The sequence below is a fragment of the Salvelinus fontinalis genome, chromosome 6 (genome assembly GCF_029448725.1).
Source record: "Salvelinus fontinalis isolate EN_2023a chromosome 6, ASM2944872v1, whole genome shotgun sequence".
Taxonomy (NCBI): domain Eukaryota; kingdom Metazoa; phylum Chordata; class Actinopteri; order Salmoniformes; family Salmonidae; genus Salvelinus; species Salvelinus fontinalis.
In genome coordinates, this window is record NC_074670.1 from 10,411,881 (window position 1) to 10,425,898 (window position 14,018).

General features: G+C 43.8%; 1 protein-coding gene across 2 annotated transcripts in view; it reads right to left on the reverse strand.

Annotated features, from left to right (window-relative positions):
• Positions 1–704: 704 nt before the first annotated feature.
• Positions 705–14,018, reverse strand: part of cpne4a (copine IVa) — a 105,458-nt gene continuing 92,144 nt past the window's right edge. For both annotated transcript variants that reach the window (XM_055924842.1, XM_055924841.1), the window contains 3 exons: positions 2,574–2,707; positions 2,133–2,369; positions 705–1,496 (listed from right to left, as the gene is read on the reverse strand). In XM_055924842.1, coding sequence (XP_055780817.1) covers positions 1,365–1,496; positions 2,133–2,369; positions 2,574–2,707 — 503 coding nt within the window. In that variant the 3' untranslated portion in view covers positions 705–1,364. The remainder of the gene's footprint in view (positions 1,497–2,132; positions 2,370–2,573; positions 2,708–14,018) is intronic.

Below are 14,018 nucleotides of genomic sequence, written 5' to 3' on the forward strand. Positions count from 1 at the left end.
CCACTCTCTCCCCATCTCCCTCCCTCTCTCTCCCCATCTCCCTCCCTCTCTCTCCCCATCTCCCTCCCTCTCTCCCCATCTCCCTCCCTCTCTCTCCCCATCTCCCTCCCTCTCTCTCCCCATCTCCCTCCCACTCTTTCCCCATCTCCCTCCCTCCCTCCTCCCCATCTCCCCCTCCCCTCCCTATCTCTCCATCTCCCCAATGCCCTCTCTCTCCCCCCATCTCCCCATCTCCCTCCCTTCTCCCTCCCTCTCTCTCCCCCCATCTCCCTCCCTCCCATCTCCCCATCTCCCTCTCTCTTCTCCCTATCTCCCTCCTCCCCATCTCCCTCCCTCCTCCCCAGACACCTCAAAGGGAGAGTCGTGACTTACTCCAATCCTAGGAGGAATTGTCACCGTCCTCACATGACTGCACATGGACAGACTTGTTCTGTTCAACTTCAATCAGAACATTCCCATCATTTTTATGGAGGTTTTTAGATCAATAGAATACAATGGAAATGCTAAGAAAGTGACCCCAATTCCCAATTCCTTTGACTACTTTGACACGCACACCGAAATATTGAAATTCTGCCAATTCAGTTCTCTGCATTTTCTATGGATTTTTCATAGAATGAATTGAAATTGATATGACCACAATTCCAATGATGTTTTTGACTTGAAACCCAATAGATTTTTTTTTAACATAGTACAAGTCACAAGCATATTGATAAAGCTTTTATTATTATAAGTAATTCATAATTTCACAGAATACTGCATTGTAACATAACAACGGCAAATGATGTGCCCATAATATTATCCAGTGAACATCCCAGAATACTGCGTTTGGGCTGTCAACATGCTTCATAGTAGAACGTCCTTAATCCCTACAATACTGTCAGCTCTATTGTTCACTAAGAAAACAACATGAACCATGAGAAAACAGTGTCTGCTTTATTACCAGCATGCAAAACAACAGTTCATGCATCTGCCTTATCTGCAATATGGACTTCTGAGGACGCAGACGTTTTTAAACGCAGGTAGCTAGTTCATTCACTGTGGTCCAAAATGTTTTACAATGTATGAATATCAAGAAATTTAGCAAAATTTCAACAAACTCTTATAAAACAAGGAACGGGGCTGTTCTGTACATTCCTTCATCGATAGTTGAATGTTCATCTGTAGGGATGTCAGTTTGATTGTTCGTTTGTGTGTGTGTCCACCATACCAATGCTTTGAATGATACAGTTGCTTTACAGATGCAAGCCTCGGAGGCCACGCATGCACAATGAAAAGAACAAACAAACGAAGAGCAAAACAGTAAACTTTTCAGTTAGTCAGCGTAAGGTGCTGTCTGTTGTAACGAGTGCGTTGGGCCACTCCCTTCAGGTGGCGAATGTCCTGGAAGACTCGAACTCGCTGGGCACTTTGGGCTTGATGCCCTTGTTGTTGTAGTAGTCAACCACCTGGTTGGGTACTTCTGCTAGGACAGTCTTCGCCAGCTCTGCAGGTGAGCCCTGGAGAAGGACAGAGAGAAACCTGTCACTTCCTGTAACACTCAGGTAACCTCCCAGTTCCTCAGGTAACCCTCCCAGTTCCTCAGGTAACCCTCCTAGTTCCCCAGGTAACCCTCCTAGTTCCTCAGGTAACCCTCCTAGTTCCTCAGGTAACCCCCCTAGTTCCTCAGGTAACCCTCCCAGTTCCTCAGGTAACCTACCAGTTCCTCAGGTAACCTCCCAGATCCTCAAGTAACCCTCCTAGTTCCTCAGGTAACCCTTCTAGTTCCACAGGTAACCTCCCAGTTCCTCAGGTAACCCTCCTAGTTCCTTAGGTGACCCTCCCAGTTCCTCAGGCAACCTACCAGTTCTTCAGGTAACCCTCCCAGTTCCCCAGGTAACCCTCCCAGTTCCTCAGGTAACCCTCTCAATTCCTCAGGTAACCCTCCCAGTTCCTCAGGTAACCCTCCCAGTTCCTCAGGTAACCCTCCCAGTTCCTCAGGTAACCTACCAGTTCCTCAGGTAACCCTCCCAGTTCCTTAGGTAACCCTCCCAGTTCCTCAGGTAACCCTCCCAGTTCCTCAGGTAACCCTCCCAGTTCCTCAGGTAACCCTCCCAGTTCCTCAGGTAACCCTCCCAGTTCCAGTAAAGACTCACATGTTTGAAGTTGCGGAAGGGGACGAACTGGACGATGTCTCGTAGGCAGGGCTCCCCCTTGGGCGAGCGAAGGATTCCGTCATCTCCATCCAGCATCTGCATGTCACTGAAGTCAGCACTTCCCACGCCTACAATGATGATGGACATGGGCAAGTGGGAGGCTTGGACGATGGCCTCACGGGTGTCTGCCATGTCTGTGATCACTCCGTCCGTTAGGATGAGCAGAATGAAGTACTGCTGCAGAGATAAAGGAAGTCAATGACTGGGGAGAAACGTGAGAGAGTAATGTCTGTGGGGTGTGTTGGAAATACATGTTGAGCATAACTCTAAAACGTTGCGCAAGTCTCCCATTGACGTCAATACATGATTTAAGCTCAAGCCAGGTTCAAGCTCCCAATCGATTGGTTCCAAGGAGAGGAGGACAACCGACAGCTAGCTTACCATGGCCTCCTTGGTGTGCATTTCCTGTGAAGCTGAGCTGGCTACTTTCTGGATGATGGGGGCGATGTTGGTGGGGCCGTAGAGCTGAAGCTTAGGAAGGCATGTCTGATAGGCCTCCACCACTCCTTGGATACCTGCACACCCATAGACATATGTTGGAAAAACACAGAATAACACACACACAGTAACACTCACAGTCATATACCTCTGGAGAACTCTGGGTATTTGGGGACACACGACCAACAGCAATGCACACAGGTGTGAAGGTATCTTTGTGGAGTAATTGAGACCCATGATATTCCAGGATATTTTTCACTTTGTGAATAGTTAGTTATCTTCACAGCTGTGTGCCGGGTCCTGTTAGTTCCAGACTTCAGTACCGCTGTCTGTGCAGAAGCAGGGAGAACAGTATATGACTTTGGTGGCTGGAGTCTTCCTTTGACACCACCTGGTATAGAGGTCCTGGATAGCAGTGAGCTCAGCCCCAGTGATGTACTGGGCCGTACACACTATCCTCTGAAGCGCCTTGCGGTCAGATACCAAGTGGTGATGCAGCCAGTCAACACGCTCTCAATGGTGCAGCTGTAGAAGGTGAAGAGGCGTTGTTGTGCATTCTTCATGACTTTGTTGGTGTGTGTGGGCTATGCTAATTCCTTAGTGATGTGGACACCGAGGAGCTTAAAGCTCTTGACCCGCTCAACTACAGCCCTGTCGATGTGGATGGGGGCGTGCTCTGCCCTCTGTTTCCTGTAGTCCACAATTGGCTCCTTTGTCTTGCTGACATTGAGGGAGAGGTTGTTGTCCTGGCACCACACTGCCAGGTCACTGACCTCCTCCCTATAGGGTGTCTCATTGGGTCGGGTCGTCAGCAAACATAATGATGGAGTTGTGAGCGGCCAGGCAGTCTTGGCTGAACAGGGAGTACAGGAGGAGACTAAGCACACACTCCTGAGTGGGCCCTTGTTGAGGGTTAGCGTTGCTGATGTGTTTTTGCCTACCCTCACCACCTGGGGGCGGCCTGTCAGGAAGTACAGGATTCAGTTTCAGACGGTAGTGTTCAGTCCAAGGGTCCTGAGCTTAGTGATGAGATTTGTGGGCAATATGGTGTTGAACGCTGAGCTGTAGTCGATGAACTGTGTCCTCACATGGGAGAGGGCAGTGTGGAATGCAATAGAGGTTACGTAATCTGTGGATCTGTTGGGGTGGTATGCAAATTTAATTGGAGTGGGTCCACACACAGAGAGAGAGAGATTTTATTATCAGTGAGAAGCTTTCCTGAGGGGATGAGAGTGTGAGTGTGTGGAGAGGTGTAGAGCAGCAACATTAAGACATCTGGAGGTCTGATTACTGACCACTATACTGCAGACATCTGGAGATCTGATTACTGACCACTATACTGCAGACGTCTGGAGGTCTGATTACTGACCACTATACTGCAGACATCTGGAGATCTGATTACTGACCACTATACTGCAGACATCTGGAGGTCTGATTACTGACCACTAGACTGCAGACATCTGGAGGTCTGATTACTGACCACTATACTGCAGACATCTGGAGGTCTGATTACTGACCACTATTCTGCAGACATCTGGAGGTCTGATTACTGACCACTAGACTGCAGACATCTGGAGGTCTGATTACTGACCACTATACTGCAGACATCTGGAGGTCTGATTACTGACCACTATTCTGCAGACATCTGGAGGTCTGATTACTGACCACTATACTGCAGACATCTGGAGGTCTGATTACTGACCACTATACTACAGACATCTGGAGGTCTGATTACTGACCACTAGACTGCAGACATCTGGAGGTCTGATTACTGACCACTATACTGCAGACATCTGGAGGTCTGATTATGACCACTATACTGCAGACATCTGGAGATCTGACTACTGACCACTATACTGCAGACATCTGGAGGTCTGATTACTGACCACTATACTGCAGACATCTGGAGGTCTGATTACTGACCACTATACTGCAGACATCTGGAGATCTGACTACTGACCACTATACTGCAATGTGGATGTGGACACCTGCTCGTCGAACATCTCATTGTCATGCTGAAACAGAACGGGCCTTCCCCAAACTATTGCCACAAAGTTGGAAGCACATAATGGTCTAGATTGTCATTGTCTGCTGTAGCAGATTTCCCTTCACTGGAGCTAAGGGGCAGAGCCCGAACCGTGAAAAACAGACTCAACATTTTTCCTCCTTCTCCAAACTTTACATTTGACATTGCACATGGTGATCTTAGGCCTGTGTGCGGCTGCTCAGCCATGGAAACCCATTTCTTGAAGCTCCCGACGAACAATTATTGTGCTAATGTTACTTCCAGAGGCAGTTTGGAACTCGGTAGTGAGTGTTGCAACCGAGGACAGATGATTTAAACATGATACATTCTTCCAGTTCTGTGAGCTTGTGGCCTACCACGTCGCGGCTGAGCCATTGTTGCTCCTAGAGGTTTCCACTTCACAATAACGGCACATACAGTTGACCGGAGCAGTGCTAGCAGGGAAGAAATTTGACGAACTGACTTGTTGAAAAGGTGGCATCCTATGACGATGCCACGTTGAAAGTCACTGAGCTCTTCAGTAAGGACATTCTACTGCCAGTGTTTTTGTATGACTGTGTGCTTGATTTTATACACCTGTCAGCAACAGGTTTGGCTGAAATAGCCGAATCCACTCATTTGAAGGGGTGTCCACATACTTTTGTATATATAGTGTATCTTACACAAGCACAAACACCGGCACGTCCACACACAGGCAGTCTCAGCTTGCCACTCCCTCTACCCACAGTCATGCAAACGTTCACCTTCAAACAGATATCAATATCAATAATTGGTACAGGCACAAAGGAAGACAGTGTTTGACTGAGCGTGTGTGTGTGCGCGCATTGGTGTGTGTCCACATCTAACAGCATCTGTACGACAGTCAGTTTTCTTGCATGAGAAACTGCAAGCCATGCCCTCTGCCATGGGAGGTGGGCTGGAAGCTTGCCTGACAGGAGTACTGAGACTGATCTATTCCTGGCTGCTTTCCTGGCAAGAATCTCTGGACTGGATCAGAACCTGTCTGGCTCCTCTCCACCCATCCAGGGCAGCTGCCAATCAAAACAAGCAAGATAATAGAGTGACACGAATACAAGGTAGAAAGTAGAGGATGAGCTGAAAAGCTGAAAAAAATGAAAGCTATTCTTATAGTCTATTGTTTTACAGTGTGTGAAAAGTGTTAGGGCTGTGATCTGGATAGATCAATTGAGATCAATTGAATTAAACTTGGCAACTTTGTAACATATTGAACTCTTTCTATGAGAATGAAGCCTCACTTTTCAAGGAGAATCATATTCACTTGATAATGATGCACTTAAAGTCGGAAGTTGACATACACTTAGGTTGGAGTCATTAAAACTCGTTCTTCAACCACTCCACAAATTTCTTGTTAACAAACTATAGTTTTGGCAAGTCGGTTAGGACATCTACTTTGTGCAAGACACAAGTAATTTTTCCAACAATTGTTTACAGACAGATTATTTCAGTTAGAATTCACTGTATCACAATTCCAGTGCGTCAGAAGTTTACATACACTAAATTGACTGTGTCTTTAAACAGCTTGGAAAATTCCCTAAATTGATGTCATGGCTTTAGAAGCTTCTGAAAGGCTAATTGACATAATTTGAGTCAATTGGAGGTGTACCTGTGGATGTATAGTACGCAAGTATAAACACCATGGGACCACGCAGCCGTCATACCGCTCAGGAAGGAGACGCGTTCTGTCTCCTAGAGATGAACATACTTTTGATTGAAAAGTGCAAATCAATCCCAGAACAAGAGCAAAGGACCTTGTGAAGATGCTGGAGGAAACAGGTACAAAAGTATATATATCCATAGTAAAACAAGTCCTATATCGACGTAACCTGAAAGGCCGCTCAGCAAGGATGAAGCCACTGCTCCAAAATCGCCATAAAAAAACAGACTACGGTTTGCAACTGCATATGGGGACAAAGATCATACTTTTTGAAGAAATGTCCTCTGGCCTGATGAAACAAAAATAGAACTGTTTGGCCATAATGACCATCGTTATGTTTGGAGGAAAAAGGGGAAGACTTGCAAGCCGAAGAACACCATCCCAACCGGGAAGCACGGGGGGGCAGCATCATGTTGTGGGGGTGCTTTGCTGCAGGAGGGACTGGTGCACTTCACAAAATAGATGGCATCATGAGGGAGGAAAATTATGTGGATATGTTGAAGCAACATCTCAAGATATCAGTCAGGTAGTTAAAGCTTGGTCGCAAATGGGTCTTCCAAATGGACAATGACCCCAAGCATACTTCCAAAGTTGTGGCAAAATGGCTTAAGGACAACAAAGTCAAGGTATTCGAGTGGCCATCACAAAGCCCTGACCTCAATCCCGTATAAAAATTGTGGGCAGAACTGAGATAGCGTGTGAGAGCAAGGAGGCCTACAAACCTGACTCAGTTACACAAGCTCTGTCAGGAGGAATAGGACAAAATTCACCCAACTTATTGTGGGAAGCTTGTGGAAGGCTACCCGAAACGTTTGACTCAAGTTAAACAATTTAAAGACAATGCTACCAAATACTAATTGAGTGTATGTAAACTTCTGACCCACTGGGAATGTGATGAAAGAAATAAAAGTGGAAATAAATCATTCCCTCTACTATTACTCTGACATTTCAAATACTTAAAATAAAGTGGGTATCCTAACTGACCTAAGACAGGGAATTGTTACTTGGATTAAATGTCAGGAATTGTGAAAAACTGGCTTGTCTCTCACTTCACACCTCACTGTCTCATTACTTTTCTGTCTAAATCTCTCCCACAACCTCATAAAGATACACAAAGGATGTGTTTATACCACCTGTTCAACCTATTCGATGCAGTATTGCATTTTGTTTATGTTATAAAACATTTGTCTTGCTAGCAGCTTTTGAAAAGTATTTCTCTCCAGGGAGTTGTTTTAGACATTCAGAAAACATTATTTATCTCCAGGGAGTAATACTCAAAGGGCTGTTGCTGTGACCGTATTACTGCCACACCGGCGGTCACGAGTCATGAAGGCAGTCTATTTCCATGTGACTATTTAGTCACGGTAATTAGGCTTCTCCGAGCTCTGATGCTGCTGACGGTCATTAGTAGCCTACCAAACTAGCTACCTACCTGGTACTCAGCACTCTATTGTCCCTCTAATCACTCTGACATCAACGCAAATATAATTGAAAATCTAATCAAACACTTAATGAGAGTCCATGAGCTCATGTGCGCAACATTTCTATAGGCTATGCAATTGGGAGAGAAAACAGAGTGATGGCCTCTATTAAAAAGAGGAGGTTCTCATCAGCTTTCTGTAGGCTAGGCCTACTATATTTCTTTTTCAACTTTCCTAATATTAAGTACATTGCTTATCTTTATAACAGGAGTATAACCTACCTGGCTGGCATGAAAATTAACCATGGGAAAGTGTCCTCCATTCGCTATTTAAGTGCATAGATGACATGTATTTTTTCCCCTGACCCTGTTGTTTTGAGACAGATGCATGATAATGGTCCATTCTAAATCAAAACAAATTTCACACATATATATTATTTAGTATATGTAATGACAAGATTAAATCAAGAATAGTCTGATGGGTGAAAATATTAGCTTATCAGTTGTGAATTATATATTATCACTTGTCAATAATGCCCAGCATAAGAAACATTGCCCTTTTAAGTTGTTTACATTTTCTAATCATAGTCGCACACCTCATGTAGCCTAGCCTATTGGCCCATATGTTTTGATAAGGTTTGTATCACAACTAAAGTGGCCAAATAACTTCCTAAAATTAAGCACATGAATCCGCTTTACAAGGGGTGTAGAGTCTGACTGGCATACATAAGCAGCCTGTGAGTTTCACGTTTGGAGAAGATCATTTTCACAATAAAATGCACCTTTACAATAAAAGCATTACTAGCATAATCACATTTGTGTCCACATTTGAGAATGGTGGTTTCCCGCTAATGGAACATTTGTGCATATAGCCTACTGCCCTGTGCGCATTGCTGCGCTTATATTGTGAAGAAATAGCGTAATAGTTTATCACATTTTAAGTTAAATGTTCTAATCTGTTGCGTCAGCCTCATTGCGTAAAAACGTTTTTTTTTTTGGATGCTAGTGGTTGTATTAAATTTGGGGTCGATTACATCCCACAACTGTTCCAGACTATGTTTGGAATATTTATTTCTCGCACAGAATAGGTCAACTTTTATACTATGGAGGATAGTAGATTGACATAGGTTAGTTATTTTGCTGTTAGTTAGGCCTATTCATCTCGTAGGCTGAAAAGTAAATGTGAACAGTTCTTCCAATATCCTCAATATGCACCTCTGAATTGGATAATGATGCGCACAGTTGTGTCCCCGAAGTGTCTGTCTTCACTTGTAGCCTGTGAGAAAGACCCAATCACGTGAAGGAGAGCCATGTGAGTGAGAGGTGGAGCACGCAGCACTCAGGGAGTAGGGAACAATGGCCACTGGCCGCAAAAGGCATGGAGTTTCTTTAGGGTGCATTAGGGCCACACAAAGGGGATGCCGCTGGGAATTTGAGGCATTATCAAGTGCTTGTCAAATTCTGAATGAGAAAGGGCCTCCCGGGTGGCTCAGTGGTCTAGCTGTGCCACCAGAGACTCTGAGTTCGAGCCCAGGCTCTGTCGCAGCCGGTTGCGACCGGGAGGTCCATGGGGCGATGCGCAATTGGCCCAGCGTCGCCCAGGTTAGGGAGGGTTTGGCCGGTAGGGATATCCTTGTCTCATCGTGCTCTAGTGACTCCTGTGGCGGGCCGGGTGCAGTGCACGCTGACCAGGTCGCTATGTGTACGGTGTTTCCTCCGACACATTGGTGTGGCTGGCAACCGGGTAAAATGTGCGCTGTGTTAAGAATCAGTGCGGCTTGGTTGGGTTGTGTTTCGGAGGACGCATGGCTCTCAACCTTCATCTCTCCCGAGCCTGTACGGGAATTGTAGCGATGAGACAAGACAGTAACTACTAACAATTGGATACCACGAAAAAGGGGGTAAATAAAATACAATTCTGAATGAGAGACTGATGAAGTGTGTACAGCCTGCACCAAAAAACAAAGCAGAGCTCATGCCTTTCAAGCAACTTTTTTGAAACAAAACAAAACATATAGCCCAATGTTTGTAGAACAACTAAAGTTACATTAATAACTCTAAATTAAGCATATAGGAGTACCTATTTCTATGTTAACCACTTAATACAGAATAGCCGCATGTGCGCACTTCCTCAAATCAATTGGAGGAAATATCCTTTCTATTTTATTCAGCTTTGTTCAATTGTATTCCTCATACTATATAGTAATGCCATGGAATTCTAACCAGATCTTCTATGCTAAATTAACTAGTGTATCCCACAGCCATATGGCATAGCCAGATCAGGACCTAACAAAAGGACAACTCGGAGTATGCTATTCTGTTCTTCTGATATAGACTACATTTTCTTCATATCAAATTTTTTTTTTGACCTGTCTAAAATAAATAATGGATTCATTAGACATTTTAAAATGTAGATGCTCCAAAGGTCTGCATCAGTAGCTTGTAGGCTGTGTGGAAACCAAGAGATGTTAAATGTGATTATGTTCATTAACAGTCAATTACAGTGAGACGGATAGTTAATTGCTTGACAATTACCAGCAGACGAAATTTTGTGACCATTTAGTCGGACTGCCAGATGGTGAGAGAACGTGTTTCCAGAGAACGAGTTTCCACTGCACCAGATTCCAATGGCAACGAGCTTTACACAACTCCAGCCAACGCTTGGCATTGCACATGGTGATATTATCTTCGTCCATGCTCAGCCATGGAAGAAGAGTTCTTGTACTGATGTTGCTTCCAGAGGCAGTTTGGAACTCAGCAGTAGTGTTGCAACCGAGGACAGACAATTTTTACGCGCTAAGCGCTTCAGCACCCAGCGGTCTGTTCTGTAAGCTTGTGTAGCCTACCACTTCAAGGCTGAGATATTGTTGCTCCTAGATGTTTCCACTTCACAATAACAGCCCTTACAGTTGACTGGGGAAGCTCTAGCAGGGCAGACATTTGAAGAACTGACTGAAAGGTGGAATCCTATGACGGTGCAACGTTGAAAGTCACTGAGCTTTTCAGTAAGACCATTCTACTGCTCATGTTTGTCTATGGAGATTGCATGGCTGTGTGCTCGATTTTCTTTTACACCTATCAGCAACGGGTGTGGCGGAAATAGCCGAATCCACTCATTTGAAAGGATGTCCACATACTTTTGTATATATAGTGTACATTACAATCAAATAGCCACAGTAGCCTACTACTTGGCCATTGTTAAAACAGTCAGATAAAGCTGTAACAGCCTCAGTGTTCACAGTAAAACAGTCAAATCAAGCTGGTACAGCCTCAGTGTTCACAGTAAAACAGTCAGATAAAGCTGGTACAGCCTCAGCGTTCACAGTAAAACAGTCAAATAAAGCTGGTACAGCCTCACTTTTCACAGTAAAACAGTCAAATCAAGCTGGTACAGCCTCAGTGTTCACAGTAAAACAGTCAGATAAAGCTGGTACAGCCTCAGCGTTCACAGTAAAACAGTCAAATAAAGCTGGTACAGCCTCAGTGTTCACAGTAAAACAGTCAGATAAAGCTGGTACAGCCTCAGTGTTCACAGTAAAACAGTCAAATAAAGCTGGTACAGCCTCACTGTTCACAGTAAAACAGTCAAATAAAGCTGGTACAGCCTCACTGTTCACAGTTAAACAGTCAAATAAAGTTGGTACAGCCTCAGCGTTCACAGTAAAACAGTCAAATAAAGCTGGTACAGTCTCGGTGTTCACAGTAAAACAGTCAAATAAAGCTGGTACAGCCTCAGTGTTCACAGTAAAACAGTCAAATAAAGCTGGTACAGCCTCACTGTTCACAGTAAAACAGTCAAATAAAGCTGGTACAGCCTTACTGTTCACAGTAAAACAGTCAAAAAAAGCTGGTACAGCCTCAGCGTTCACAGTAAACAGTCAAATAAAGCTGGTACAGCCTCGGTGTTCACAGAAAAACAGTCAAATAAAGCTGGTACAGCCTCAGCGTTCACAGTAAACAGTCAAATAAAGCTGGTACAGCCTCACTGTTCACAGTAAAACAGTTAAACAAAGCTGGTACAGCCTCAGCGTTCACAGTAAACAGTCAGATAAAGCTGGTACAGCCTCAGTGTTCACAGTAAACAGTCCAATAAAGCTGGTACAGCCTCAGCGTTCACAGTAAAACAGTCAAATAAAGCTGGTACAGCCTCAGTGTTCACAGTAAAACAGTCAGATAAAGCTGGTACAGCCTCAGCGTTCACAGTAAAACAGTCAAATAAAGCTGGTACAGCCTCAGCGTTCACAGTAAAACAGTCAAATAAAGCTGGTACAGCCTCACTGTTCACAGTAAAACAGTCAGATAAAGCTGGTACAGCCTCGGCGTTCACAGTAAAACAGTCAAATAAAGCTGGTACAGCCTCACTGTTCACAGTAAAACAGTCAGATAAAGATGGTACAGCCTCAGCGTTCACAGTAAAACAGTCAGATAAAGCTGGTACAGCCTCAGTGTTCACAGTAAAACAGTCAAATAAAGCTGGTACAGCCTCAGCGTTCACAGTAAAACAGTTAAATAAAGCTGGTACAGCCTCAGCGTTCACAGTAAACAGTCAGATAAAGATGGTACAGCCTCGGTGTTCACAGTAAAACAGTCAAATAAAGCTGGTACAGCCTCACTGTTCACAGTAAAACTGTCAAATAAAGCTGGTACAGCCTCACTGTTCACAGTTAAACAGTCAGATAAAGCTGGTACAGCCTCACTGTTCACAGTAAAACAGTCAAATAAAGCTGGTACAGCCTCAGTGTTCACAGTAAAACAGTCAAATCAAGCTGGTACAGCCTCACTGTTCATAGTTAAACAGTCAGATAAAGCTGGTACAGCCTCAGCGTTCACAGTAAACAGTCAGATAAAGCTGGTACAGCCTCAGCGTTCACAGTAAAACAGTCAAATCAAGCTGGTACAGCCTCACTGTTCACAGTAAAACAGTCAAATAAAGCTGGTACAGCCTCACTGTTCATAGTTAAACAGTTAAATAAAGCTGGTACAGCCTCAGCGTTCACAGTAAACAGTCAGATAAAGCTGGTACAGCCTCAGCGTTCACAGTAAAACAGGTACAGCCTCACTGTTCACAGTAAAACAGTCAAATAAAGCTGGTACAGCCTCAGCGTTCACAGTAAACAGTCAGATAAAGCTGGTACAGCCTCGGTGTTCACAGCAAACGCTGCGGTTGCTGGCTCGCCTCTCTAACCGTTACCCACCCCAGTGTCAGTGCAGTAGATCTCCCCCTCGGGGCTCATTATCTGACTACAGTACAGACCTGGCCTCTCTCCTCCAGACATGATGTCCCTGTGGGGCAGTCAGGGTATTTAACATTAACAGTCAACTTTAATGTCAAGAAAGGAAGGCTGTCTGCCACCAGGTTGATTTACGTAGGTTGATCCCCCGTGGTGTGCGATGACAGCAGCTTCCTCTAGGCCTGTCTGTGGGACTTTATTCAGGTCACCTTTGGCTGTTCAACATTTTCCATAAGCCGTTTTCATTCTGAATGACTGTAGACTCACTGTTCAAACTTTTTATTGATGCATCCCAACAAAGTGTTTGGGCCGGCATGAAGAGAGAACGTGATAAATGTGGTTTTATTATCTGTGTTAATGTGTTATTAAAGATAGGTGGTTTTATTATCTGGTTAATGTGGTATTAAAGATAGGGGGTTTTATTATCTGGTTAATGTGTTATTAAAGATAGGGGGTTTTATTATCTGGTTAATGTGTTATTAAAGATAGGTGGTTTTATTATCTGTGTTAATGTGTTATTAAAGATAGGGGGTTTTATTATCTGGTTAATGTGGTATTAAAGATAGGGGGTTTTATTATCTGGTTAATGTGTTATTAAAGATAGGTGGTTTTATTATCTGTGTTAATGTGTTATTAAAGATAGGGGGTTTTATTATCTGGTTAATGTGGTATTAAAGATAGGTGGTTTTATTATCTGGTTAATGTGTTATTAAAGATAGGTGGTTTTATTATCTGGTTAATGTGTTATTAAAGATAGGTGGTTTTATTATCTGGTTAATGTGTTATTAAAGATAGGTGGTTTTATTATCTGGTTAATGTGTTATTAAAGATAGGTGGTTTTATTATCTGGTTAATGTGTTATTAAATATAGGTGGTTTTATTATCTGTGTTAATGTGTTATTAAAGATAGGTGGTTTTATTATCTGGTTAATGTGTTATTAAAGATAGGTGGTTTTATTATCTAGTTAATGTGGTATTAAAGATAGGTGGTTTTATTATCTGTGTTAATGTGTTATTAAAGATAGGGGGTTTTATT